The 24,311-nt window shown below is 35.7% G+C and overlaps 1 protein-coding gene across 6 annotated transcripts; it reads right to left on the bottom strand.

Annotated features, from left to right (window-relative positions):
* Positions 1-867: 867 nt before the first annotated feature.
* Positions 868-24,192, bottom strand: LOC122826521 (myelin regulatory factor-like protein). Of its 6 annotated transcripts, none has more exons than XM_044108496.1 (26): positions 24,109-24,192; positions 23,549-23,628; positions 23,281-23,397; positions 18,133-18,272; positions 16,327-16,420; positions 15,893-15,948; positions 14,579-15,041; positions 13,359-13,568; positions 12,320-12,515; positions 12,158-12,234; positions 11,529-11,639; positions 11,365-11,455; positions 10,498-10,698; positions 10,313-10,421; positions 10,116-10,225; positions 9,277-9,422; positions 6,230-6,394; positions 6,078-6,149; positions 5,862-5,908; positions 4,335-4,490; positions 4,211-4,255; positions 3,972-4,056; positions 3,795-3,869; positions 2,985-3,096; positions 2,354-2,425; positions 868-2,135 (listed from the first exon to the last, which is right to left on the bottom strand). In XM_044108496.1, exons 4-26 carry the CDS (start codon positions 18,215-18,217, stop codon positions 2,043-2,045), a joined length of 2,871 nt encoding a protein of 956 aa, XP_043964431.1. In that variant the 5' UTR covers positions 18,218-18,272; positions 23,281-23,397; positions 23,549-23,628; positions 24,109-24,192; the 3' UTR covers positions 868-2,042. The 6 variants fall into 6 exon arrangements, with proteins under 6 accessions (XP_043964431.1, XP_043964433.1, XP_043964428.1 ...); XM_044108498.1 differs by having other exon boundaries at positions 6,230-6,391; positions 23,990-24,155; XM_044108493.1 differs by having other exon boundaries at positions 23,990-24,154.
* Positions 24,193-24,311: the final 119 nt, after the last annotated feature.

Genomic DNA, 24,311 nt, shown 5'->3' with positions numbered 1-24,311 from the left:
TTTGGTGTTTGTGCTGTTTGTCCTCCACCTGAATTAGTCATCAGTCTGCTAGTGAGTAATCAGCTCAGGTAGATGACATCATTAAGAAGGGACATACTGATGAATATTACATTTACAGAAATCCAGAAACAATTTTACCCTCTGAGTGTGATGGCGTCTTATTTTGATAAAGGATCGCTAATAAATTTATCTTGCAGCATACTAAAGTTTAGGAAATTAAGGCCTCATCTTGGATAAAAACATGTTTTTGTTGAGACAAATAAATCAGTCTATCAAAAATCTGAGTAGACACTAAAAAATGTAAAGAAATATAAAAATAACAATAATTACATTATGCTGATTATTTAAATAAGCTATAATACTGAAACAACAAATTTCAAGACCAAAACTCCAAACAAGCTCTACTGACAGCTAAAACGGTAACTTCTATGAAAATATTAAATTGATTAAAGGTGACCTATAACTCTGAAAAATGAGCCGTTTTAAAAACTTCCAAAAGGTAAGGTCATAAATCTGTAGACACTTTCCGTTACCTAGCAACCCCAGCCAGCCAGCCAGCCAGCCCGTTACCTAGCAACCCCACACAATTCCAACAGTTTGGTCAGCTAGTTTTAAAGCTTTACAAGTGTTTTGTTGTTGACTTACCATCCAAAATTAAATGAAGTGTTAAACTGTCTTTTATATCCAGCTTATTCTTCACTCCTCTTAGTTGTAAAAAATTTCTGGTTTCTAAAGTCTAAATTAGTTGCAATTCTGTCAGTAGAGTGAATTAAATATGTTAAAAGTGAGAAGTTTGGATGGTGAAAAAAAGCTCTCAAACTCTAAAACATCATGAAAAACGTAAAAAACTTAAAACAACCATGCAAGAACATTTAAAAATATTTTATTAAAGCAGTTGGGATTCACTCAGCTCATAGAAAAGATTAAGTTAAACACTTTTACATTCATAAATAACTCACAACGTCACTATATCTTTCTTTCAGGTAACCGCAGCATTTTTGTATTATTTAGACTCAATCCCATTTCATCCAGTCCACACAATTTCAAAATTGTGTTTTTTTAACATTAGCAGAATATTGTAAAAGTTTTGTAATGGAAATAAAGTTGGTGTTTTCTTTGAAGATTTTTGTGTTGCTTCCTTCAGTAGTTATTAGTGCAGCGCCCCCACAGGCGAGGAGGGGAAACATAACAAATGTTGCAAACTTCTCACCAATCAAACCATGTGTGAAAACACACTAAATCTTGTCTCAGATGTCAGTAAGATCCTGTCAGAGGTCAAATTATTTCAATCAGGAGGGTTTCAGAAACTAAACATCTAACTTAAACAGAACAAAACATCCGAGACACCGGCCCAGTAAGACCAGAACCGCCACCACAAACCCAAGTTTACATCAAAATAATCCACAGAATCTGGGTCAGTGAACATTTACAGGTCTGGATATGAAATAGGATTGGGTTTCAGAAGTCCATGTTTGTATTTAATAATTTATAAAGTTGGCATTGTAATTTCAGATTTTTGTTAAAAATATATATCTTTCCCCATTTTGTGCACTACTTTAGTCTCACAACAACAGAAACAACTAATTGAAATATATTAAATACTTCACAGATTTAAGACAATTGTTTCTTTAAGCACCCAACAGAAGTGTAAACTGCTAACCAGCCATTTCTAATCTCATTTCTAATCCCCTCAGCAAAGATTTCTTCATCTACAAATTCAGGCTTCACATAAACAAAAGAAAAACTTTCAAGTGCTTCACTGGGGAAAAAGATACAAACAGCAGTTTTATTTATTTATTTTGTTTTCATTTTTCTGAGTTGAGATTAGCAAAGCGAGAAGTGTCGAAAACAGATTTAAAGTGAGAAGTAACGTAATCTGAAGAATTGCCTTCCTTTCACAATAAAATGCGTTTGCAATTTCTAAAAAACAAACAACATTACAACAGTGTAGTAAAAGTTTTCATGGTGTTTTTGTCAGTACAAGCAGAGATCTGCTAAATGAGATCATTTGTTTAAATTAATTTTCAGGAAGAAGCTAATGTTTATGTCTTTGTGCAGCGTCTGTAGAAGTGGAAGTAATAATCTGTAAAGAGCGCCCCCGCGTAGTGGTGGTCAGTACTGCAGTTTGCTTGACCCTGGAGAAACGTGCAACAGTTAAAAACATTTCAATGGTTTAAATTAATTTTTATATAAATTATCCAAGGGATTTTAATGCTTGTAATAAAATTAAAATTTGTCAAATATTGTTAGCTGCTGTTTAAATTAAATGAAAATGCTTAATTTTCTGATTTTCTTATAAGTTTGTAGTTAGCTAGCTATTTGTGATTTGAAACAGAAATAATTAGTTTCTTACAGCTACTGAGGACCGGAAGTGATACGAGCTGTATTGGAGGCGAGCCACATGAAGAGGCCACTCATGTTCCCCCTGCAGAAACACAAAAGAATCAAATAAGTGAATTATTTTTCAACTCTATCCACTGTTTCACTGCATGAAGAATTTTTCAGTCTTAGTTATTTTACGGTTTTTTCTTATGTCTTTGTCTCTTCCTAGTTTATCCTGTTTTCTCTAGTCTTGGTGTTTCTTCAGAGTTATTTCCAGGCTCTCTTCTCCTCTCCCCTCAGCTGACTCCTGCTCCAACTATTCACATCTGTTATCAATTAGCTCATCTGTCCTGGTCCATGGTTCTCACACACTAGCCTCATCATTTTTTTATTAAATCTTCATCTCCACTTACGTCTCCTCCTTTTGCATTTCGGTCTACAACTTCCAATAACCTGACAAAGTATGAATTTTCAAATGTTCTGTTATTTGTTAACCTGAACAACCTCGACCAAATACATAAAAATCTTCCAGACAGGATAAATTCAATTTCTAAAGGTTTTTTTTTCTATGATTATTAACCATTTATACACATGTTTTCCAATTTTTGGTGTAATATTAAAGCTTATTTATACAGAAGTGCAATAAAAACAAAAAAATGTACCTGTGTATTTGATGGGTACCTATGTTCAGAGTCATCGGCTTCTTTCATTACCGCAGAACAAGGAGTGGATTCGTCTACAGCACACAGATGAACCACCAACAGTTCAGCAGAACTGAAACATGATAAATAACAACATTTTACACAATTAGACAATCTTCAAAGAAAGCAACTTAGTTTACTGTTAACCAGAAATCAGTTAGCGATATGCTAACTGATGATGTCAAGCGTGGATAATTTATTATTTAAAATTTTATTCAAACCAGTTTAGTTTACTATTAGCCAGGGAGCAAAAAAGGTAAACAACCAAAATATGGCGCTAACTGGCTAACTGTTATTAGTTAGCCAATAATAATATAATTATTGTTATATTAATAATTAAAATTCTGGATAGGCCTAAATATCAGGGAAACAATTTTGTCATTATACAGTAAATTTTACCTTGAAAGACAAAGAAAGCCAGCATGCTGTCAGCTAGGCAGAAAAGAGGCTTCTGCTCTGGACAAATTAGGGCAAAATGTTTAATAAACTTCAACTTCATAGGAAACAGCCACAGTAAAGGCCACAGATCTGATCTGATACGAGGCTTAAAATGATTTATTAGGGGTATTTTTTTATCTTTTGGCAGCAAATTAGTAGCAGCTAATTTTACCTTAAACTAAGAAGCAATTATTAGGAATCTGTTGATGCTGACAAGTTAATGGCAGCTGAAGTGTGAAAAGGTTGACTTCTTTCAAGGAGTTTCTGTAAAATATTTAAGTAAACTGTAGAACTTTGTTTTATTTTGTGTGTTTTGAGTCCATCAGTCTTTACCTCATAAGCAAAGTGACTCTCATGTTGACAGGGACAAACTGGCTGATAGGAACTCTAAAAACGAATCTCTCAGGCCTGTTAAGACAAAACAGACAGAAATGTCACTACAGCTAGTCCAAAGCAGCAAATTAAGATTGACTGTTGATTTATCGTTTAATGTTTTATTAATCTACCTACCCACATTCATCCCTCATGCAGTATTTGCCGTCAATCACCTGGTGGTTCTCTTTAATAATGAATGTATGAATGGTTGTGTTTCGCCCTGATGGAGAGGAAATAGTCCATCAATCATATAAAATATAAACATTAAAGCAAAATGAGTGTTCATGAGGTATGAATACTTTTGCAATATTCTTTTATTTTGAAAACATGTTTAAATATTAGTGATATTTACATTAGTGATATTTAATACTCACAGTCTCCAGTAGCTTTCAGGTGATTAATGTTTTCTTTTCCTGCTCCTGTTGAACAAAAACACCAGCCTGACTCTGCTCTTTCATGATGCTGTTCATCTGAATAACTCATCTGGGCTGCTGTTACCTGTTCTTGTTGAGTTGCTGGCTGGGTCAGAGGTCGGCTTGATGGAGAAAGAGCTGCCCACTGGAGACGAAGGGCAGCAGAACACCTCATCGCAGAACAGCAGCTCACAGAAGCTCACGTCAGGAGGCCAGGAACCAGGAGGCGTTGTTTTAGAGACTGGAAGGGCAACTTCCTGTTAGCATATTCACTTTATTTTCTAGATTTCTTTAATTTATTTAATAATTAAAATAGCAGCTTGACGTCATGCGCGCCAGATCCCGCCCCCATCAGCTGTCAAGTTGTCAAAATAAAACGCTAAGTCTAAAATGTAAGCTTGTTATATAAAAGAAAAAGTGTTTGCTACTAACTGCCAACAGTAGGACAGCTCGATAACAAGGTCAGGAGAAAGTTTTTATTAAGAAAAAAACAGCAAGTTAGAGGGAAGTAGTTCAGTTACGCTAGCTTGACTATGACAACCTTAACATGTAGATCTGCTGTGGGATTAAATGTGTTTCAGTTCAGTTAGAAAAATAGAGAAGGCGACTGAAACACCCACTCTGACAGATCATCAGCAGAGCAGGTGTTTAAATTAGGTAATCAACCAACGCAGTTAGCTTAGCTGCTAGCAGCGGTAGCTAATCTGCCACAGCGATCACTCATTAATAATCTCAAAATAAACATCAAGCCTGAAAACATAAAACTGTAACGGACCACTGAATGTTTGAGTGTTTCTGGTGTTAAATCCTGAAACAGGACGTTGCCGTTGGCAACGCGTAGCGTAGCCGACACAGAGAGCAAGAAAAAGTGGTTGTATTTTATTCTTCAATGGTTTTTCTGTTATTTTTCCCTTTGCTGTCGCACTGCACTAAATTAATAATCCCATCATCTCCAGGTTTTATTTTATTAACGGGATCATTCTGGATGGTAAGAATCAACCTTTTGACCTCCAGCATCGTGCGCATGAGAGAAATTTCCAGATATAAATAACAAATCTATAGTTTAATTTTTTTTCCAATAACTAATAACTAATTCATTTAGTTTTAATTAATGTGTTTGGTAGTTCTTATTAGTCATTATTAGTTAAATAATGTTTACTTTTATTAGTTGTAGTAGTATTTATTTATTTTTCATACTTTGGTTCATTTTTAGGTGCAGAATTCAAAAAGGTAAAAGTATTATGATTACTGACTGGGTAATGAGTGCTGAGCAGAAGATACTATTTTCAAAAAATATATTCAATTATCATTGAAAAACTAACTTTACTTGTATTTCAGTGATAGTTTTTATTTATTTCAGTTAACAAAAATGTTTCCTCAATTTGAGTTTTGTTAGTATTATTTAACTACAACAACCTTTTTACAGACATAAATATGGGCAATAATAATAATATTTGCAATGGTAAGTGTGAACAACAATAAGAAAATCTAAGCAATAATATTCATGAACGTCGCTTGTAAAAATGAAACAAGCTTTGATTTTCTGCTACATCTAAATGTTTGATATCAATAAATACTTTTGAATATTTGCTGGCTGATTTAAGAACAGTACCTGTTGTAGGTGATTCTTCTGTCGATGCAGGCGATACGGTGCTGGTGCTAAAGGAAAAAAATAAAAACAAAATGAAATCAGGGCAACCACACAACAACATAAAGGTATCTGTATGTGAATTGTATGTTTAAACGTCCTTAATGGACCAGGAGGAAAAATATTATCAAGAGTTATTCATCATCTAAATGTTTTTTTAAGAAAAATATTGATGGCTACCTGTTGCTGGGAAGGATCTCAATGTCTACCGCCTTCAGAGTTACCAGGTAGAGAACTGAAACGGAGATTATGCTGCACCCAAAAACACAAAAATCATTTATACTTATATTTAACTTTAAACAGAAAGGCAGGAAGTAGAAAACTTTCCTCACCAGATAGCCATAGTGATCAGGAAGGTAAAGATGCTGGCCAGGAAGATTTTATTCTGAAGAAGGTGAGGGAGTTTCTGACTCCAGACGTTTTTCTGAGTGGTTGCGGTTCTACCCGGTTCTGGGGTTGGTGGTACTGACCCACTAATGTTGACCTGAGCTTTACTGCTGGAGAACACAGGAGAACTTCACCATCTGTACACCAGCAACTGTTAAAAACCTTAGTGAATTATTTATTTCAAAAAGTGAAATGCATTAATTAAATGCTAAATAGATTCATTAAACATGAAGTGACATCATTCTGTCAGTTCTGTATGGAGCTAAATTGGGCCCAAAGTATAAAAAAAATAATAATTAAGCAAAAAAAAAAAAAAAACTGAAACTGAAAAAAATTTAACAAATAAAAAAATGAAATCAAAAGCAATTTTGATGGAGCGGGTGGAGTTCTGGAGAGCGTGACGTCACGCGCAAAAGGTCGCTACAAATAAAACGAAGTAACGGCCACAAGGTACAAAGGTGATACAGCAAATAGGAAGCTTAGTTTGGGGTTATTTACCAAGATCTTAAACTGAAAAAAAATTAAAAATAAAAAAATCTGGAAAAAAATTCAAATTTGAAACTTATATTAATGAAATTTAAAATGGAAAAGAATAAGATTTGAAACTGAAAAAAAAAATTTGAAATTGAAAAATAAATGCATAAAAAGAATAAAATTGAAACAGAAGTAGGTTAAGGTTGGAAACGGATAAAAAAAACTTATTTGAAAAAATAAGATTTGAAACTGAAAAAAATTTTTTAGTGAAAAAATCAAATTTTAAACTTTAATCTGAATAAAAAAGATTTGAAACATTTGAAACAGAAGTAAATAGATTGTAAACTGAAAAAAAAAAGAATCTATAAAATGAAACTGAAAAAATGCTTCCCCCCTCAGTTTCAACCTTTGACCCTGAGGAATCATGGCAGCTTTGGCAGGCCGTTAAAAAACCCCCAGGTGTTGCATTCAGGAACAGTGGGAACATTGAAAATGCCTTTAAAACATTACTAATGTACTCTGATTATGAGATTGTTTTTAAAAAATAACATGCTTCACTGATATAACACACATAAGCAGCATTTTTTCATGATACAATATCAGTGAAAAAAACATGATCCTGTCAAATTGACGTAGCATTTTCAGTCAGTATTGGGTTTTTCCCATGCTGTTAAAGTAGCTCTGAAGTTAGTTCATTCTAGTAATTACTAATGGTGACGTCTGCTGCAGCTCCAGTTATAGATGGGGTTATCTACTGATATGCAACTGCTGGTTCTGCTTCCAGACATATAGATTATGGTATGTTATAGGATTAGAAAACCTCTAAATTGTCAGGATAAATAGGAAGGTGAAAATAATTTGCTGCTGCCTCCTGACTGTCCTTGACCTACAATACCTGACTAAAGCACTCAGAGTCAGGCTAACAGTTCATAGCAGCATCTAGAGATAGGAAGCACAGCAAAGCGGATCAGGATCAATGTTTTTGTCTAATTTAGATAGAGATCTAAATTAGATGGTTGAAAAGCTGCAGGAGAATCCAGAAAACCTGTCCTTGAACTGCAACGTCCTTCAGTTTCTCTGCAGCCTTGGTTATGCAATAGAGTCGTTTAATCAGTTTTTCCACGTTGCTGCACGGTTACAAGTAATCTGACTCCGGACTTAGAACCACAGCTGATCAGAAGTGAACCAAAAAAATACATAAAGCTTTTTCTGACTTTGATTTTATTAATTTGCGCCAGTAAAATGTAAAATGTTCGAAGACAGATCAAATATCCAGGTTCAATCTGACTCTGGATCAGGAAGCAGCATCTCCATGTTTTATTCTGTAATGGTATGTGTGTTATTGTATGGAAAGCCAAAAGTGTCAAAACCCAACATGTTAAGATGTGAAAATTGTAATAACACCGAATTGTGCATTTAATCAATGATTCTATTTGTTAATTCATATAAATGTAAATTATTATGTTTTTCCATAAACTACATATTACAATCACAACTTTTAAAACAGTTGCTTGAAAATACATTTCCAGTGGTGGACACACTTCAGCTAATGCACTGATAGCTTAGCTAACATTTTGTTTAGCGGTTTTGCTAACTTTTAAAACATTTAGCAAACTTAACTTACTTGGCTGTTTTGCAAACTTTCAGTTGGACAAAGTTTGACATCTGTGTTGAAGTTTTATTGAAGTTCTATTCATGCTTTTATTTTGAAGTCTGTCAATGTTACAGTTCTGTTTCCTCTCCTCACATTCTCTCTTATTTAAAAAAAACTTTATTAAGCAAGTGGCAAGTGTACAACAGACAAATAAATTGATTGCTGTAGAACTACAGCCTGTAGTTTTACACTTCTTGAAGCGCAAGTTGTACAGATAGATGTACAACAACACATTTTGCTCAATAGGGGGCGATGTAACACACGTCATGTCATTTACACATGGTGGGTATCAACACAGTTGAAAGTAATGCTATAGCAATAAATTCTGCTAATTATGTTAGCATAGCACTTTAGCGTTAGCAAGACTATTGTTTATGACTAGCGGCTAGTGTTATTGGCAGCGCTAACTGCAATGCATTTAATTTTTAATTTGATTCCCTAAATAATTTCCTCCATTAAGTTATAAATTCAGACCTTTCAAACATATAGAAAAAATTCAAATCTAATGTTAAAAGAATAAATTACATTGCATAAATTTTAACGTCAACATTTGTAGGACTACCATTAGAGATTAGCGCTTTACGGTTAGCGCCACTAACTTTTTAGTTAGCAGCGCTCACTAAAGTATAATTTTTAATTTAAGTCCCTAAATGAATTCTATCATTAAGTTATAAATTCAGTCATTTAAAATTAAAAGGTGGAGGCCAATCTAGGATGATCTTTTCTTGGCCCAGTCAAAGCTGTCAGCTGGAACCCGTTGATAACTGCCCGTAATCTTGTTCATCTGGTTATTATACCCCAACCTTAGGATACTCTCTCCTCTCCAGCTACAGATGTAAAGATTAGATAGATAAAGACGAGTACCTGGTGGAGCGCAGGCTGCCTGTTAGGCTCTTCAGCTTTGCTAGTCTGCGGTTCCAAACTTCCAGCTCTTGGATGCGAGTTTCCAGGTTGTCCGTAAGCTTCGTCAACTGCTGTACAGCTCCCACGTTCTCCATGAAGATCTGCTCCTGTAATGGGAAGAAAGTGATGTTAAGGCTGGATCTGCCAACATGTTGTGAATTTTCTTTATCATTAGCCGTTAAAGATGACATATTATGCTTCTTAGGCTAGCTCTCTTGGCTATACAAAACATGTTTATTACATTTTTTGGCACAAAATCATTGTTATATAATTAGATTTTGGTCATTTTGCAATGAGCTGTTTTAGGGCATTTTTTCTCTTTAGATCCAGATAAGCTGCTGCTGGCCACACCCCGAACTCAACATTTATGATCACACGTGAAACAGCTGCAAACAGATGTGCAATTATACAACTGCACATCTTTGAAAAGCAGAAGTGGAGCCTCCTGCACAACCAACAAGAATGTAGCAAGTGGTTTGTGGTTGGTAAGTAACAACTAAACACTTTTATCTTCCAGCAGCCATTGTACAGCACACACAGCAGTAAAAACAGCTGACCAAACATGCTGGAACTCAGGTTGGGTTGCTAGGTAACGGCGCAATGTGGCTTAAAAATTAGGAGGCTTTTGAACGGCTAATTTTCAGACACCAAAAATCAAACACACATTGCAAAAAAAAAAATGGCTGAACTGTTCTTGGAGATCCAAATGGAAGTGTGAAAATGGGCAAAAATTGAATTTTACATAATAGGTCCCCTTTAATAATTGGACATTTGAATACAGATGATAAATGTAAAGACACCTTATCAACCATGAGGAAATTTTGTATCACTTCTCCATCTGAGCAGACGACGTCACCGACGTCCATGACCGCCGACGGAAGCAGCTCCTGCACCTCCTGAGCGATCACTCCTGAAATGTCACATGATGTTAATAAATATGAAACATTTAACCCTCTAGAAGCCACAGCGTACCATTTCTAGCTGTGAATACCATCACCTGTCTGATGGGTGTGATCTATTCCCATGTTGGAGGCAAACTCTGGCCTGTAGTCAAATTCAACTATCCTCATCTGATTGATTCTCTTAAGCAGTTGCTCAGAATCGACCTAAAAGACAAAATTATTTCACTGAACTCACAGAAACTCTGTGGGAACCGAAGAACCCCGGCTGGTTCTGTCCTACCTCCTGTACGTTCTGCTTGGCTCGGTTGTCAGACGGTTGCATGATGGCACCCATTACTTTAGCATTTCCACACACCACCAAGGCTTCATCTGGGGAGTCGGTGTTGATACCGACCCGACCGTGACAGACCGCGGCGTCCGGCGCTGACCCACGCTGCCACAAGGTGTCGCTGTCCGTCTCAAACTGGCCTGGATTGGACGCCTTGAGGGTTTGGACAACATCAGATTAATTCAACAGTCACAGGTGAGGCTGGGTGATAATTCATTAACAGAACTTTTGGTTTTTGAGGATTTAATTGTAGGAAAATCTGGATTTTTTCACACCGTTGTGCTCTTTGGGCTTCCATAGTTCAGAGAGCACGCCCAGGGCGGCCATCTTGTTTTGCAGCTTCTGTCCCTTTTACACTTTGAGTTCAGGTAAACTCTATGAAGGAATATTAGGACCAAACTGCCATTTTTTATTTTTTATTATAAGAATAAAGTCATAATATTACCATAATAAAGTTGTAATATCTTAATTTTTCATTAAAACTAAGTTTTTCTTATAATTTTTAGAGATTTTTCTGGTAAAATTGCATCTTTATTCTGCTAATGCTATGACTATATTCTTGTAATTCAACAGAACTTCTTATAGCGTGACCTCGACACTTATGTACAACTTACAGGAGGGATAATTAAAATAAAAGCTACTTCCTGAAAAATTTTCTCATTTGCAATTACTGTTTAGAAACAAAGCAAGAAAAAAAAACTAATAACATTGGAAATTTGAGCTGGTATGAAAAACAGAGATTTTATTTTTAATCCGTTTCTCCCAGCCCTACTTGCAGGATTGGTTACTTAAATATTGGTATACAGGAAGTGGTTTTACCCTAACAATGATCTTCTCTGACACCAGGCCAGTCAGAAGAAAAGTCTCGTCTTTGACGGCAGCATAAAGGCCAACGACCATCTGAAAGTACCTGCACACATTCACACAGTTAGCATTTATTTCCACTGCAGCTCATTGTTTCCTGCGTGTGCCTGCTGTCATACCTCTGGTCAGGGTTAGGTTTGCCTTTCTTCCTCATGTTGTTGGCCGTTGTCTCGCTAAAGTGCAGTCGACCAAGAGTTATTGTGGTAATTTTTCCACCAGGTAAACTCACCCTGGATGATGACAGAGACATGTTTTAACACTTAACTTTTTGAGGTTTTCTGCTTTTAATCCTACAGAAATTGTATTCAAAAAGTCAATACAGAGAGAGATGTATATAAAAACAAGCTCTACACTCATCAAGCTATTGCTAGTTTGGTTAGCTTGCTAGCTGCTATAAAATTTTAGCTCAAGTGAAGCTAAAATTTGAAAATGGGTTTTTATAATTTACTATTTTTATTAAAATAAATATTTTATAACATTAAATATATATTTTTAAGCAGTAAAACTAATCCGGCTAGTTTTGACGCTTTGGCTTCCAAAACAGCTAGCTGCTATGCTAGTTATAATTAGCATAACTGTTATGATTACTCTAGATGAGTCACAACTCAGATTTCATAGCAGAAAGTGAGAAGAAGGACAAACTTTTCTCAGGTTAAAGACTCCAAAATGTGTAGCTGTGAATGTGAAAAGTAAACATTTACTCTTCAGATTGGCTGATTACGAAGATTAATGTAGTTTTAATCCAAACCTGACGGGGTGGAAGGGCTTCTTGCTGCGGTCAGGTTGAGACTGCTCTATCGTCACCTCATGGCTGGGTGTTTCAAGCTACAAAAAATACAGTTTTGATTTGTATTTCTAAGTACTGGAAGGAGATAGTGTCATTTCTTGAAAATAAAAAGATGCTGTGAACCTTAATCCCAAACACTTTAATCAGGAAGTGGTCGATTTTCTGCAGACCGCTGGGTGTTCTGACATAATGCGGCTCTGCAGCCACACCAATGTGAACTGTGACCTGGAAGTGGTTCTTCTTCTGGCACACAAAGGCTTCATCACCTGGAGAATAGTTAAAGCCTTTATCCGTTTCGATATGGTACTCAGGAGGCGCCCTAAAACACAAAATAACACATTATCTGTTGATTTGGTGCAACAACATTATGGGCTGCCATTTGTAAAGTTAAGTTACTCAACCAAAATTTAACAGTAATAACTTGGATTACTTGGACTACAATGAGAGAAAAAAATGGGTGTTCATTTTTCATAAGTCATAATGTTTTTCATTCATTTATAAATGTAAGTTTCAAACTGTGTTTAGTAAGAAAGCCAACTAAACACAAAGTTTAGTTAGCTGTATATAGTTGAGCTATATGTAAACATTTAGTTCCAACTAAATAGTAGTTTACAAACTCTATAAATACTAAGTGAGCAGGCAAACTATTTAGCTCTAAGCTGAAAATTTAGCTAACTAAATATTTAGCTCCAACTTCTGTATTAAGTTAGCAAACTAACTATGTAGCTTCAAACTTAATATTTATAGCTTAAAGCTAAATGTTTAGTTGCTAAACTAAATATTTAACTCCAACCTACATATTTAGTTTGCAAGCTAAGTATTTAGCTCCTTAAATAGTTAGTGAGCACGCTAACTAACCCCCACACTAATTATTTAGCTCTGAACTAGCTTAATATTTAGCTTATCAACTAAATATTTAGCGCCAGACTAAATACTTAGTTAGCAAGCTACACATATCAGAAACTAAATATTTAGTTAGCTCTAACCTAGCTAAATATTTAAATAACAACCCTAATTTTGCTCCCAGCCTTTAGCTTGCTACTAAAATATTTATTTTGTAGCTAAATATTTAACTTTCTAACTAAGTATTTAGTTTTTAGCTAAATAATTAGCTGTAATTTTTAACTTCATGCCCCTCTGGTTGAGAGGGATTTTTACTCACAGTGTTTGGTGGCTGGTGTTGCATAAAGTGCTCCAGTGTTGCCGCCTGTAGTGTTCCCATCTGAGCAACTGGGAGGAACTCTGACCCGGTCCAATTAAAGTATTTCCAGTGCCAGCGTTATGAGTCCCATCCCTTTCACAACTGGCAGCATCAACTGCTGCAAATGATTCCTCAGACTCAGATCTCCGTCTCTTTTTACTGTCCTGGAAACTGATGAAAAATTAAATACAATTTGGTAAAGATTTACACTCACAATAATGCCCTGTTTAAATGTAAAATACAGGCCAGTTTAGTTTTACCTTTACATTTACTACCTAAGTTTTATTAAAGCGCTGTAGAGTCATAGTAAAAATCTATCAATAAAAAGAGACAACAGATCAACAATCTGATAAGAAGTAATAAATTATGTAAAAGATCAAACCAATTACACGTCTTGGTTTGAACTATAATCATAAAATAGTAAAGTTTTATCCACTGAATGTCATCAAGTTCATCAAAAGTCGCCCAAACTGAACCATCCAGGATTATAACTTGTTTTAATCCAGTTTTCATCTGAGGGTTTTGCGTTCCTGTTGGTGAAACATTCACCCTCTCATCAGTATCGAGTCACTGTAACTCATCTTAGTCTCATCTAATGACAAAATTTTACAACACTGCGGCATTTTTGGACCTAGAATACCATCATAAAACAGTGGGCTGATGCACTTTCAACTCGACTGAATGCTTTCATAGAGACACTCAAATCAAACAAGATTTTAAAAAAGCAGAGTGTGAAATGTTGCAATGATTTGCACAAAGTCATTCTTAGATAATGAGATTTTAGTCTGCTCAGTTCTTTCAGGATGAGCTGGTTTTGGGCGTCTTGTCACTCTAAATCAAAATGAGCTGCTGCTTAACTCAACGTTTACACTCACACGTGAAAATGGCTGCAAGCAGATACACAATTATGTGTTTTTAGAAGCAGCCGAGACCCAAATTGAAGCATAAATGTGAATTTTGCATAACAAATCCTTGTTAAAAAGAAGCAGACTTTCAAAATTCTGTTAGAATAAAGCAGAACTTTTGGGATCCATATTCAAGCAAACTCTTGTCTTTTCCAGCAGCCATTGTACAGCACATACAGCGAGAACACCAGCCAATCAAACGGTTTTAAAGGGGATCTTGAGTATTCCCCCACAAATCCACACACAGCCATATTTAAAAACCAAAAGTTTGCCTACCAGGTATGCGATGTGGAGACTGAACCCAGCACACAGTGTGAAGACGACACAGGGAGGTTTTGGACCAGACCTTGGTCAGTCATGGTGGAAATGTAGGTACTGGTTGGAGGTAAAGGTGGGGAAGGAGGTGTGGGTGGAGTGTAACCTTGCAAAATGCTTCCTGCATTCAAGTAGTGTTCAGGTGGGTGGTTGGTGTCCTGATGAACGGGTAGAACATGCGGATCAGGTGGAGTCCTAAACTTTACAGAAGAGTCTGTGAGGCCCAAACCACAGAGCTGGTTGTGGGTCAGAAAGTCAGAGTGTGGTGTGCCGCCGCCGCCGCCATCTTTTAGCCGACAGGAAGTGGGTTGACTGAGTCGGTCAGAGTCGAGGGGGGTGGAGCCTCGATTCTTAAAGTGACAGTACGTTGCTGGTTGAAACGCCTCTGGACGGATGGACCAACAGGACCGTTCATATCCGAGATCTGGGAACAGGAGAAAACACAACATGCATTAACATATAAAAACAACAGAAGCCTTTATAACATGTAGATTATTGTATATCTGTGTATTTTTATACTATTCTAACAATTACTCTGATGATTAATCAATTAATCAGGTAAAAAAAATTGTTTTCATTTAACCACTTAAGTTTATTTAATAAAACATACAGAAATAAACGATAAACTTAAAATAAGAAAATAAACATTTTCTTACCTAAAATTAATAAATTAATCTGTTGATTATTGTTTCCATTCAGTGAATAATAACTGGATAGAAAAAGGTGCTTAAAGGGAGATTTTGACTTGATTAATGGACATTTACTTATTTACAATTTCTTTTATCTTAAATGCAAACTTTATGTGTTTTTATGCAGTTTTGGATTAATTACAAATCTGAATGCGTTGTTCTTTCTACAAATTAAATGTATTTGGAGTTTTTATACTCCAGTTGATAATTTGATCCAGTCTGCCTCATTCAAAACGCCGACTGGATCAGTACAAAAACACAAAACCTTACAAAACATTTCTGGTTCAGTTTCTAGTGCAGACGTCTTAGTACATTTGAAATAAGTCAATACTAACTTAAAAGTAACTTTACAGCAAGATATAGACACTTGTTTTAAGTAAATAATTCCTTAATATTGATATTGAAAAAGTGAAAATATCTTTTTTTTTAATCAATATTAAGAAATTATTTACTTAGAACAAGCTCCTATATCTTGCTGAAAAGTTACTTAAAAGTTAGTTTTGTCTTATTTCAAGCATACTAAGACATCCACACTTGAAATTAGACCAAAAATTGCTACAGATTTTTGCAGTGTGCTGAAATCTACCTGGTATCTGTGGAGGAGAACAGGCCTCCGAGTCAGGAGGAGAGTCAGGGAGCATGCTGGAAAATAAAACAAAAACAACCGGGTATCAGGGATCGTCGGACCGTCTCCGTCAGCAATCTTCACTTATCTGACAACCAACTGGGTCAGTGTTAAATTATGGATGTTACATAACAGAGTATGAGCTCAGATACGACACTGGAGCAGAAAGTTTCCTACATTATAACTAATTCTCATTGTACTGATTGTCACCAAGTAAAAACTAACCAAGAACATGGCTGCAAGGATTTCTGGGTATTTTTGGTTACCAAATAACTCAATGAACACAATAATTAAACTATTTTGTAATCTATAGTCTTATTTAAGTGTTTTATTGGTGCCTGAATGAGAATTGAGCATTTCTTTAAACGATTAAATGATCTTTTTCTGAGACTTACAAGTTGCTGGGGTCCATGTCGTTGCTGAGGTATTGCTCCAGGATGCTGGTGTCGACAGCAACCGAGCTGTCCAACACGCTACTGACGTCCTGACCTGAAAAGTGAGCAATATGGTGGATCAGGACTCACACAGAGTGAAAGGAAACTAAAATACATGACTATGATCACAGTTGGTAATTACTGTGACATAATTAGATTTTTTTCATCATTCTTCTCAATAAGATCAATTAGGGATTCACTGATATGAACACTTGGGCCAATAATAATAAATAATCTGTTAAATCTTCTGGAATACCCACAAAACCTGAGCTGGATATGATCTGACCTCCACTATTTTAACTTCTACAAAATCACATTTTGACCTACCTGTTTACCTCCCAAGAGTCTGTTAACCCAACCTACAGAACCAGAACAACACAATGAAGATGGTGGCCACAGCTTTCTTTTGGTGACCAACATCTGCAGCATCCAGCGATCTGAAGCATATTCAGTCTAACTTCTTTTGCCAGACTTAACAAGAGTTTAAAACCTTCCAATGATTGCTAAAACCAGTCCAGGAGAGGTACTATCCTGCAACGTTCAGAGGAATCCCTTCCAGAGTCAAAGTCTCTCCAAACTAATTTAAAATCTTAAAACCAGCCCCACACACTCTTTGACATCACATCACCTTTACAAAGACTAACACAAGCTTCCTGAAGATTTCCTAAACTTTGTTAGCATAATTTTAAGAGCGTAAAAAGTAGGAAGACCTGATCTTCCTATAAGATTACCAACCGAACATTAAGAGTCACCTACACATCTCTCAAACCTCTTCTAAACCACCTCTCTCTTTGGCACTTAATGATATGTTACATCTTTGAGATGTTTGGACCAACCTCACTTAAAGGTCATTGGCAGACTAAAGTCTGCTTGCAATTTGAACCATATTCAGTGCAGTTTGTTTAGTTACACCTCAAAAGCCTCAAAACCTTCACAAGGGCAACTAAATCATGACACACTGGAGTTCTCCAAAGATAGTTCTGGCTACCTCAAAGGTAGAAATACCTCACACGTGCCACAACTAAAGAAGTCTATTAGTATTCCCTAAAAAAACACTTAGATGGTTCACCTCAACTTACAAATCTTATTAGTGCCTGAAAACTTTTCAAATAACAGTCTAAATTCTTCAAGCACATGTCAAACACTTCTCGTCATAGATGTCAGAACATCTTGATACAATGGAGATACTCTCTTTCTCCAAGAACAAAGATGCCAAAATCCAGTCCTCGGGAACAAGCGTCTCAAATCCAAAGCAACTGACCTAATTATAGGATTCAGGTGTGTTGACACTAAGGCACTGGTCCTCAACTAGAGTTTGACATCAGTGTCCTTCAACCTTACTTTAGACTGAAGAAGATGAAGAATTACTTGAGATCTGCCTTCAATAAACCTTCAGTACAAATTGAGAACTGGCCGTCACTCTTCCTGGACGCCTCCTCAAAGAAACACCAACTTATCGAAATACCAGAACATTCTTATAAATAAATAGCCCTGGACTTTCCTTGTTGCCAACATAAGTAGGTTCAAACCATTTGTGATCTCTTCAGGATGAACTTTTCCAACCAAACTTCAAGAGGACCTGCTTGTCCATGAAAATCAAAAACACATCTGTCTGGAAAATGCTTGAAAATTATGGAACGCCTCTTGAACCAATCTTGGATTCTCATGTTTAGCGATAACTGGGACATCCTTGAAGTTCTTTAAAACCTTGTTTTGCAGTTGACTGATACTTTCAGGTATGCTGTGAAGATTTGTGGAACGTCTCACCACTGAAGAATTGCTGCAGAGCTTCGTTCTCTCCAAGAACCTGGAGCGGTGGCCCACTGGCTCCAGGCTCCATGCTGCCATGCATGGCGCGGTGCTGTGCTGGAACCTGGAGGAGTCAGGAGGATCTCCACCTGCAGCTACTGCTGACCACAAGATTGAGAATATTACAATGCATTAAGCAGGTAAATATTGGGGCTAGATTTGCTTTTTCCATCAGGAGTCCCTCACTGTGTGTTGGGATGATCCATCACAGTTAGAAATTGATGCAAAGTTCAAGGTCAAAGCCTTTTGTTGAATGTAAAGAAGGTTTATCTCATAAATGGTATACCTTATCTTGGTTTACAACAATCACCCAATGACAGCCCTTTCACTTATATATTCATATAGAATTTTAATCTATGTTGTAGATGAATAATGGTTTGTCTAGTTTAGGTCTGCAACCTCTGTTGCCATAACAATATGAGCCAAAGTGTAAACGTGTTGGCCAAAGGCATTATGTAATACTTTTGGCTAACAAGAATAACAAACATACATTCACCTCTCCAAAAGACTTGTCAAAATCGATCCAATGTCCAGAGAACTAAAGACTTTCTGATGGATAGGATTTGGGATTTTCTTTTGACTGACAGAAATTAACAAACTGTTGTACTGAACTCCAGAGAGGCTGCAGAGGAGCAAGAATGTTGATGTGGGTCTAGTCTTGTCCTTAAGAAAGCTGGCAAAGAAATGGTATTATACCAAGAACAAATAAATGGACTTTAAGCATCAACTCTTGAAAATAAACCCAAAACAACTGATGGAAGCTTTAGAGCTGCGTTGGGGTTGTTTTAGTTAAAATTAATAAAATCTTGAAGTGGCCATAGTCAGGTAAGGCTTTCCTATCATCATGGTTGCAGTGCTGAAAGCCAAACCTGATCATTAGCATTTTAAAACAATGATTGGTGAAGAATAATTATAACAAAGACTAAATCAACTGTTTGATTTCCCCCAATATCTTTTCTTCATAATTCAAAATAAACAGTTCGGTGTGATGCTCAAATTTGGCTCTTATCAGATTTTCCCTCCTGATCCACAAGTCTTTGTGTTTGGTTTTCTTTTTAGTTTGTTTCCTGCTGGTTTATTATTGCTGTTTAGGTTGAATTCATTTATCTGTGTTAGCTATTGTGATTGGGGTTTTCCATGTGACAGTGGATGAAGTTATTTATAAAACTGCCAAATTTAAGACCCAAATGAACATAATTTAACACAAGTTATGAAAAATCTGTTTTAGAACTTATTCAAACTTTAAACTTAAATTTTATGACTTTTTGTGATGCAATGAATAAGAAGCAGTTTAATAAATCAGGTTTGTATGTAATAAAAAAAAAAGCTTAATTATGCAGACATGCTAAATGATTGTGATGCTAGCACAGTTAGCTTGTTTGTTAGCAGTGCCCTTTTAACATGTTATTAAGTAATTTGTTAGATATCTGTTACATTTCTTGGGTCTCTAGATTATTTCTCAGTTTTAAACAGAGAACAGATTAATTCCCATAAAGACAAATAAAAAACAGCTTATCGGTAAATATCAACACTAGCAATCGTGAGCATCAAATTTGCTTTGCTGAATCCTGTTAGTTCTTATTGTAGGTCACAGTAATCTTAACTTCAAGTATTTTAAAAAAAATTAATTTAAATATACTTTAAAACTATAAAGACATTTTTACTACAATATTGTCAAAGGTAAAAGATGCCCAGATGATTGTCTTTAAGATTGATTTCAGAAGTGTGTTTGTTTCCTTAATAGTTATTTTCATGAATTAGTCGTAACATTTAAGTCTCTCAGCATAAACCAATTCTCGTTTTGACTTGGACTCAAGCTCTTAAACATTTCGGTTGCATCTCAGTGTCATAACCTTTAACATCTAATTTTGATGTAATGTAACTTTTATGAGCCACATTAATGTTCTCCATGGTCTGATCAAGCTGTTTGCTGCCAATGGGAAAGTTGTAACAAACTGTAAAGGAAGCTGTTGATTCAAAAGTTTAAAATATATTAAAAGTAATACTCAGGTTGACGAACTGGTAATTTGAACTCTGGAAGTTTAGAGGAGTGTTCAACAGTTTATGAGGTTACGTTTAATTTTCTGTTTTGTTTGAACAGAAGAATAGTTAATTTTCTTTGCATTGTCCTCCAACTTCAAACCTATGAATATTCATGACATTTAGTTACTGATGTAATTATTTGTTAAAACTAAAAGAATCACTGTGATCTTTGTTTCAGCTGTAATGATTCACCATAAGGAGGATAAAACCATCTTGTTTAAACAGAAACCATCTCAACATGTTTGCTCAACACACCTGGTTCGTCTCCAAAATGGCTGCCAGTCAGTCGGACAGCGGCGAAATTTATCCAACCCGCTCGTCTTCAGGTACCATCCATGTGTGAGGGCGAATTCAGCTCCAGAATCAAAGTTTCTACCAATATACCCAATGTCAGAACTCTTCTTGTGAGGTTCTAGCCGGTAGAGTTACTTCCTTTAGCTATTTTTAAAAAATCGGTTTGTGGTGCCTGTCTGTGGACCGCCTGTGTCTGTCAGGTGGACTTTGAGCTTTAAACAAGAGAAGGTAAAAGGTGTTCCCTCGTCTGACGCAGCCATAAAACAGCCAGTCACCTTCCTGTAACACTAATTTACCTCCATTATGCTGTACGTCAGCGCAAGTATATCACTTATTGTGCTTTTTTAGCTGAAAAGAAACATGCAAAACCTGCAAAAACATTGTTTTCTCCAATTAATATTTGATATTTTTGAAGTGGGAGAATTCTGTAACAAAGTATTTAGCAAAACTTAATTCCAGATTCATCAAAGGTGAGTTTAGTACCCTGAAAATTTACTCTAGAGAAGAACTACTTCAACATATTTTTACTCAAATAAAAGTAAAAAGTAAAAAGTAGCCGCCCAAGAAATTATTTAAGTAAGACTAAAAAGCATTTGGTAAAAAGTATTCAGTAACTGATCAAATTATCAAAATTACATATTCAGATTTTACCAAAATATAAAGAACCAAAATGACAAAAACTCGTGTGTGTGAAACAAAAGAATAAAATCAAATAAAAGAAATTCTTTCAAAATAAATTTTCTCACAAAACTAATGAAACTTTAAAGAAAACTGCAGGTGTGTGTCTGTGTGTGGCAAATTCGTAATTAAAGCATGTTTGTTTGGTATTCTGCGAGTAGAAAATCCAGTAATTTTACTCAAAAGTAGCCATTTACTTTTACTTTTTCAAGTAAAAGTAAAAAGTATGCCGTAGTAAAAATTTGTCTAAAAGTATATTTTCTCAAAAAAGTTACTCAAATTTACTTAACTGAATTAATTTTCTTCCTACAGAAGTGTCCTAAAGTCCAATAAATTCAGGAAATCATAAAATGTCAGACCATAAATTCAATGGAGTAGGGGTTGGTGGAACACACACCTCCAAATTGTGCAGCATGACTCGCAAAAAAAACCCAACAAGTTTGAGAGTAAAAATTAAACATCCTGGAATCCAACAGTGTTGTCTAAAGAAAAAATCCCCACATCTCTCACTCAAATCAATGCATTAACTCATCTACACATGATGAAGAGACGATTTGCTGAAGTTCAAATAAATCAACAAAATGGGAAGAGAAAAAATTGGCATAAATTTAAATATGGCGTTTTATAACTACAGATGGACTGATTTAACGGGTTTCAGTGAAAGGAGAAAAAACTATCTTTTATTTGGCTTAATGAAAAAACGTTTGGGGTAAAGAGTGTCATTTAAATTAAGTTCTACTGCAATTTCATGTTTGTCCAGTAGATGGCGATGTAACATCATCTTTAATTTTTGGATCTTTTAACCCAAAACAAGTGACCCATCTGGAAAAAACGAGTAAAAAATATAAAAAAAACAATTAAATGAAATAACACACTTCAATGTACCTAATTAAAACAATTAAATAAAGAATTATGGGTATAAAATAAAGCCAAAAAACAGTTTATACTACAGATAAATCAAACTCTAAGTTCCATTTTGGTTCATTTGCGCTGCAAAGAGTGCACCTCATCAGTGAGTCAGACTCTGTGGTTTGTTGTGAATAATTGTGCGATTGTTTTAGAAATAACCCAGAATGACTCACATCAGTTGAGTTTGAACGACTGGAATATAAAATTAGCAGCTTAACACTAAAAAATCCCCCCAAACTTTCAAACAGATGTAAGAAAAAAAGACCTGAGGCTGGTGGTGGACAGGTTGAGAGAGAACCAAAGAAGACGTAAATAATCCAAGAGTTATAAGAAATTAAATTAAAGACAAAGAATAAATAGAAATTGAGCTCGATTCAAACATACTTTATTTAATCAAATGTTGTTCTCCAGTAGCAGTCAGTCTTACAACGGCTCTTGAGGTCTCTAATTGAAGACTGTTGCTGTTTGTTGCTAACAACTTAATTTAACATGTCCTGAATTCACCACCAGTTGCTGGCAAGCACTGCTAATCCAGCTCATTTGCTTCCTCTTTAAATCTGTCTGGTTGAATGTTTAGTCAGTCAGGCAGAAAGATGTTGGAGTAGGGGATACAACCCTTGCCCATTATGATTGATAGGAGCGGTGGTTTGAACCTCTTCCCTCTCTTTCTGCTGACAAAAATCCTTGAAGCTTCTCTTTCAACTCATCTGGCAGAACTGGAAATAGTGAGGTGTCACATCGACCCCTCAAGATCAAATTCATCAAAAACCTTAAAAAGCATTTAATATTTGATAAGTTTTCAAACATTAAACTTCAGTGTTAAAAAAAAATCCACTTTTAGGTTTTATTTAGTGATTCATCCACATCAGTCAGTGAGTCTGACTGACAAGCTGCTGTGACTCATTCTAGCTAGATAAAGGTTTATGTTAAGTCAGTTACTTGTTCAGCAGCAGTCATGGAGTCACTGTTCCACATCAGTTCATCCTGAAATGTGTCTCAAAACTCAGAAAGGTAGAGGTTGACTGAGCCAATTTTATACTTCACCAGGGCTGATCATAAAGATTTAGTCATCAGTTGTTCTAAAAAAGTCAGAAAAGGAAATATGACTAAAATGGGGGGAACTTTGACGCACCTTCGAAGAGGAGGAAACGTCAAGACTGCGAAAGATTTGGAGCTTTTTACCGTGTTGGTTCTGGTGGGTCGCCGGTTTATGAGCTTCTTTGACGTTTCCTGAACTGGAGAGCTGATGGGTCACCTGTCGGCTGACATCTGCCGCTCTTCCTGAGCCTCACGCTAAGACTGTAGATTAAACAAAATGTAATTATATATTTTAAGAATTTACTTTAAAGGTCCACCAATATGAAAGTTTGGAATGATAGCAATATCTAGTATTAATATTGCTGTTAAGGCTAATAATCCGTATTAACCAATATTATAAATATTTTCCTACCTTTTCAACACCATAAAATAATGACCACAAGGCTGACATTGCATCTCTGCTCCAGACCTTGTCCACACATAGCCGGATATCTGGGAAAACGAATACATTTTTATGCGTTTTAACACAATACCTCAGTTTAACATCACTAAAAACAATTATCTATAAAAACTCCGAACAAAGCGGAGACTTTAGAAAACGCAGTATAACTTCTTTTTACAATATATCGGAGTAATGCTATTACTCAAGTACAGTTTTTTGGCTAATCTAGTCATGGTAGAGGTAGCTGCATTAACTTAGCACTTTAGCTAACCTAATAGCTAAGCAGCTAACCAAATTACTTAGTCAAAGCACGTATTTTCTCTGAACAGAACATATTTCTGGTCATATTAAAAAATAATATCAATGCGTCAATAAAACGCTGTACCATAACCTAGCTAAATGCTAACTCACCGACACGGTTTTCTTCGACACAATGAGCGAACAGTAACATTGGAGAGGTTATTTCTTACCTCTATACAGATATTTTGACTTTTTACATTATACCAATTTGTTGATAAAATGTCTCTCACATAGAAGTTTGCAGCACCCGGACATATTTTTGTCATTAGCTGAGAACTCTGACGTTAATACGTGACACTACGGACGTATGAGGCATTCAGGGAGGCTCCGAATCTAAAGTGAAAAGGGATTAGGCGACGTTAGTAAAGAAACCAATTTGGTTTACATTAAATGTAAACTTGTTTGCTAATGCTAATAGGGATAATAACAGACT

This window comes from Gambusia affinis, linkage group LG23 (genome assembly GCF_019740435.1).
Source record: "Gambusia affinis linkage group LG23, SWU_Gaff_1.0, whole genome shotgun sequence".
Classification (NCBI taxonomy): Eukaryota; Metazoa; Chordata; class Actinopteri; order Cyprinodontiformes; family Poeciliidae; genus Gambusia; species Gambusia affinis.
The sequence above is the reverse complement of the archived record's forward strand: the minus strand, read 5'-3'. Positions and strand labels throughout refer to the sequence as shown.

Bases quoted from the DNA above. Each gene is read 5' to 3' on its own strand.
- LOC122826521 (XM_044108496.1), bottom strand. From the start codon at position 18,217: ATGCATGGCAGCATGGAGCCTGGAGCCAGTGGGCCACCGCTCCAGGTT. The intron at 4,057-4,210 runs GTGAGTATTAAA...CCTCTCCATCAG, and splicing joins CCTGAAAGCTACTGGAGACT to GGCGAAACACAACCATTCAT. The intron at 2,426-2,984 runs GTACATTTTTTT...GTGTTTCTGCAG, and splicing joins GGTACCCATCAAATACACAG to GGGGAACATGAGTGGCCTCT.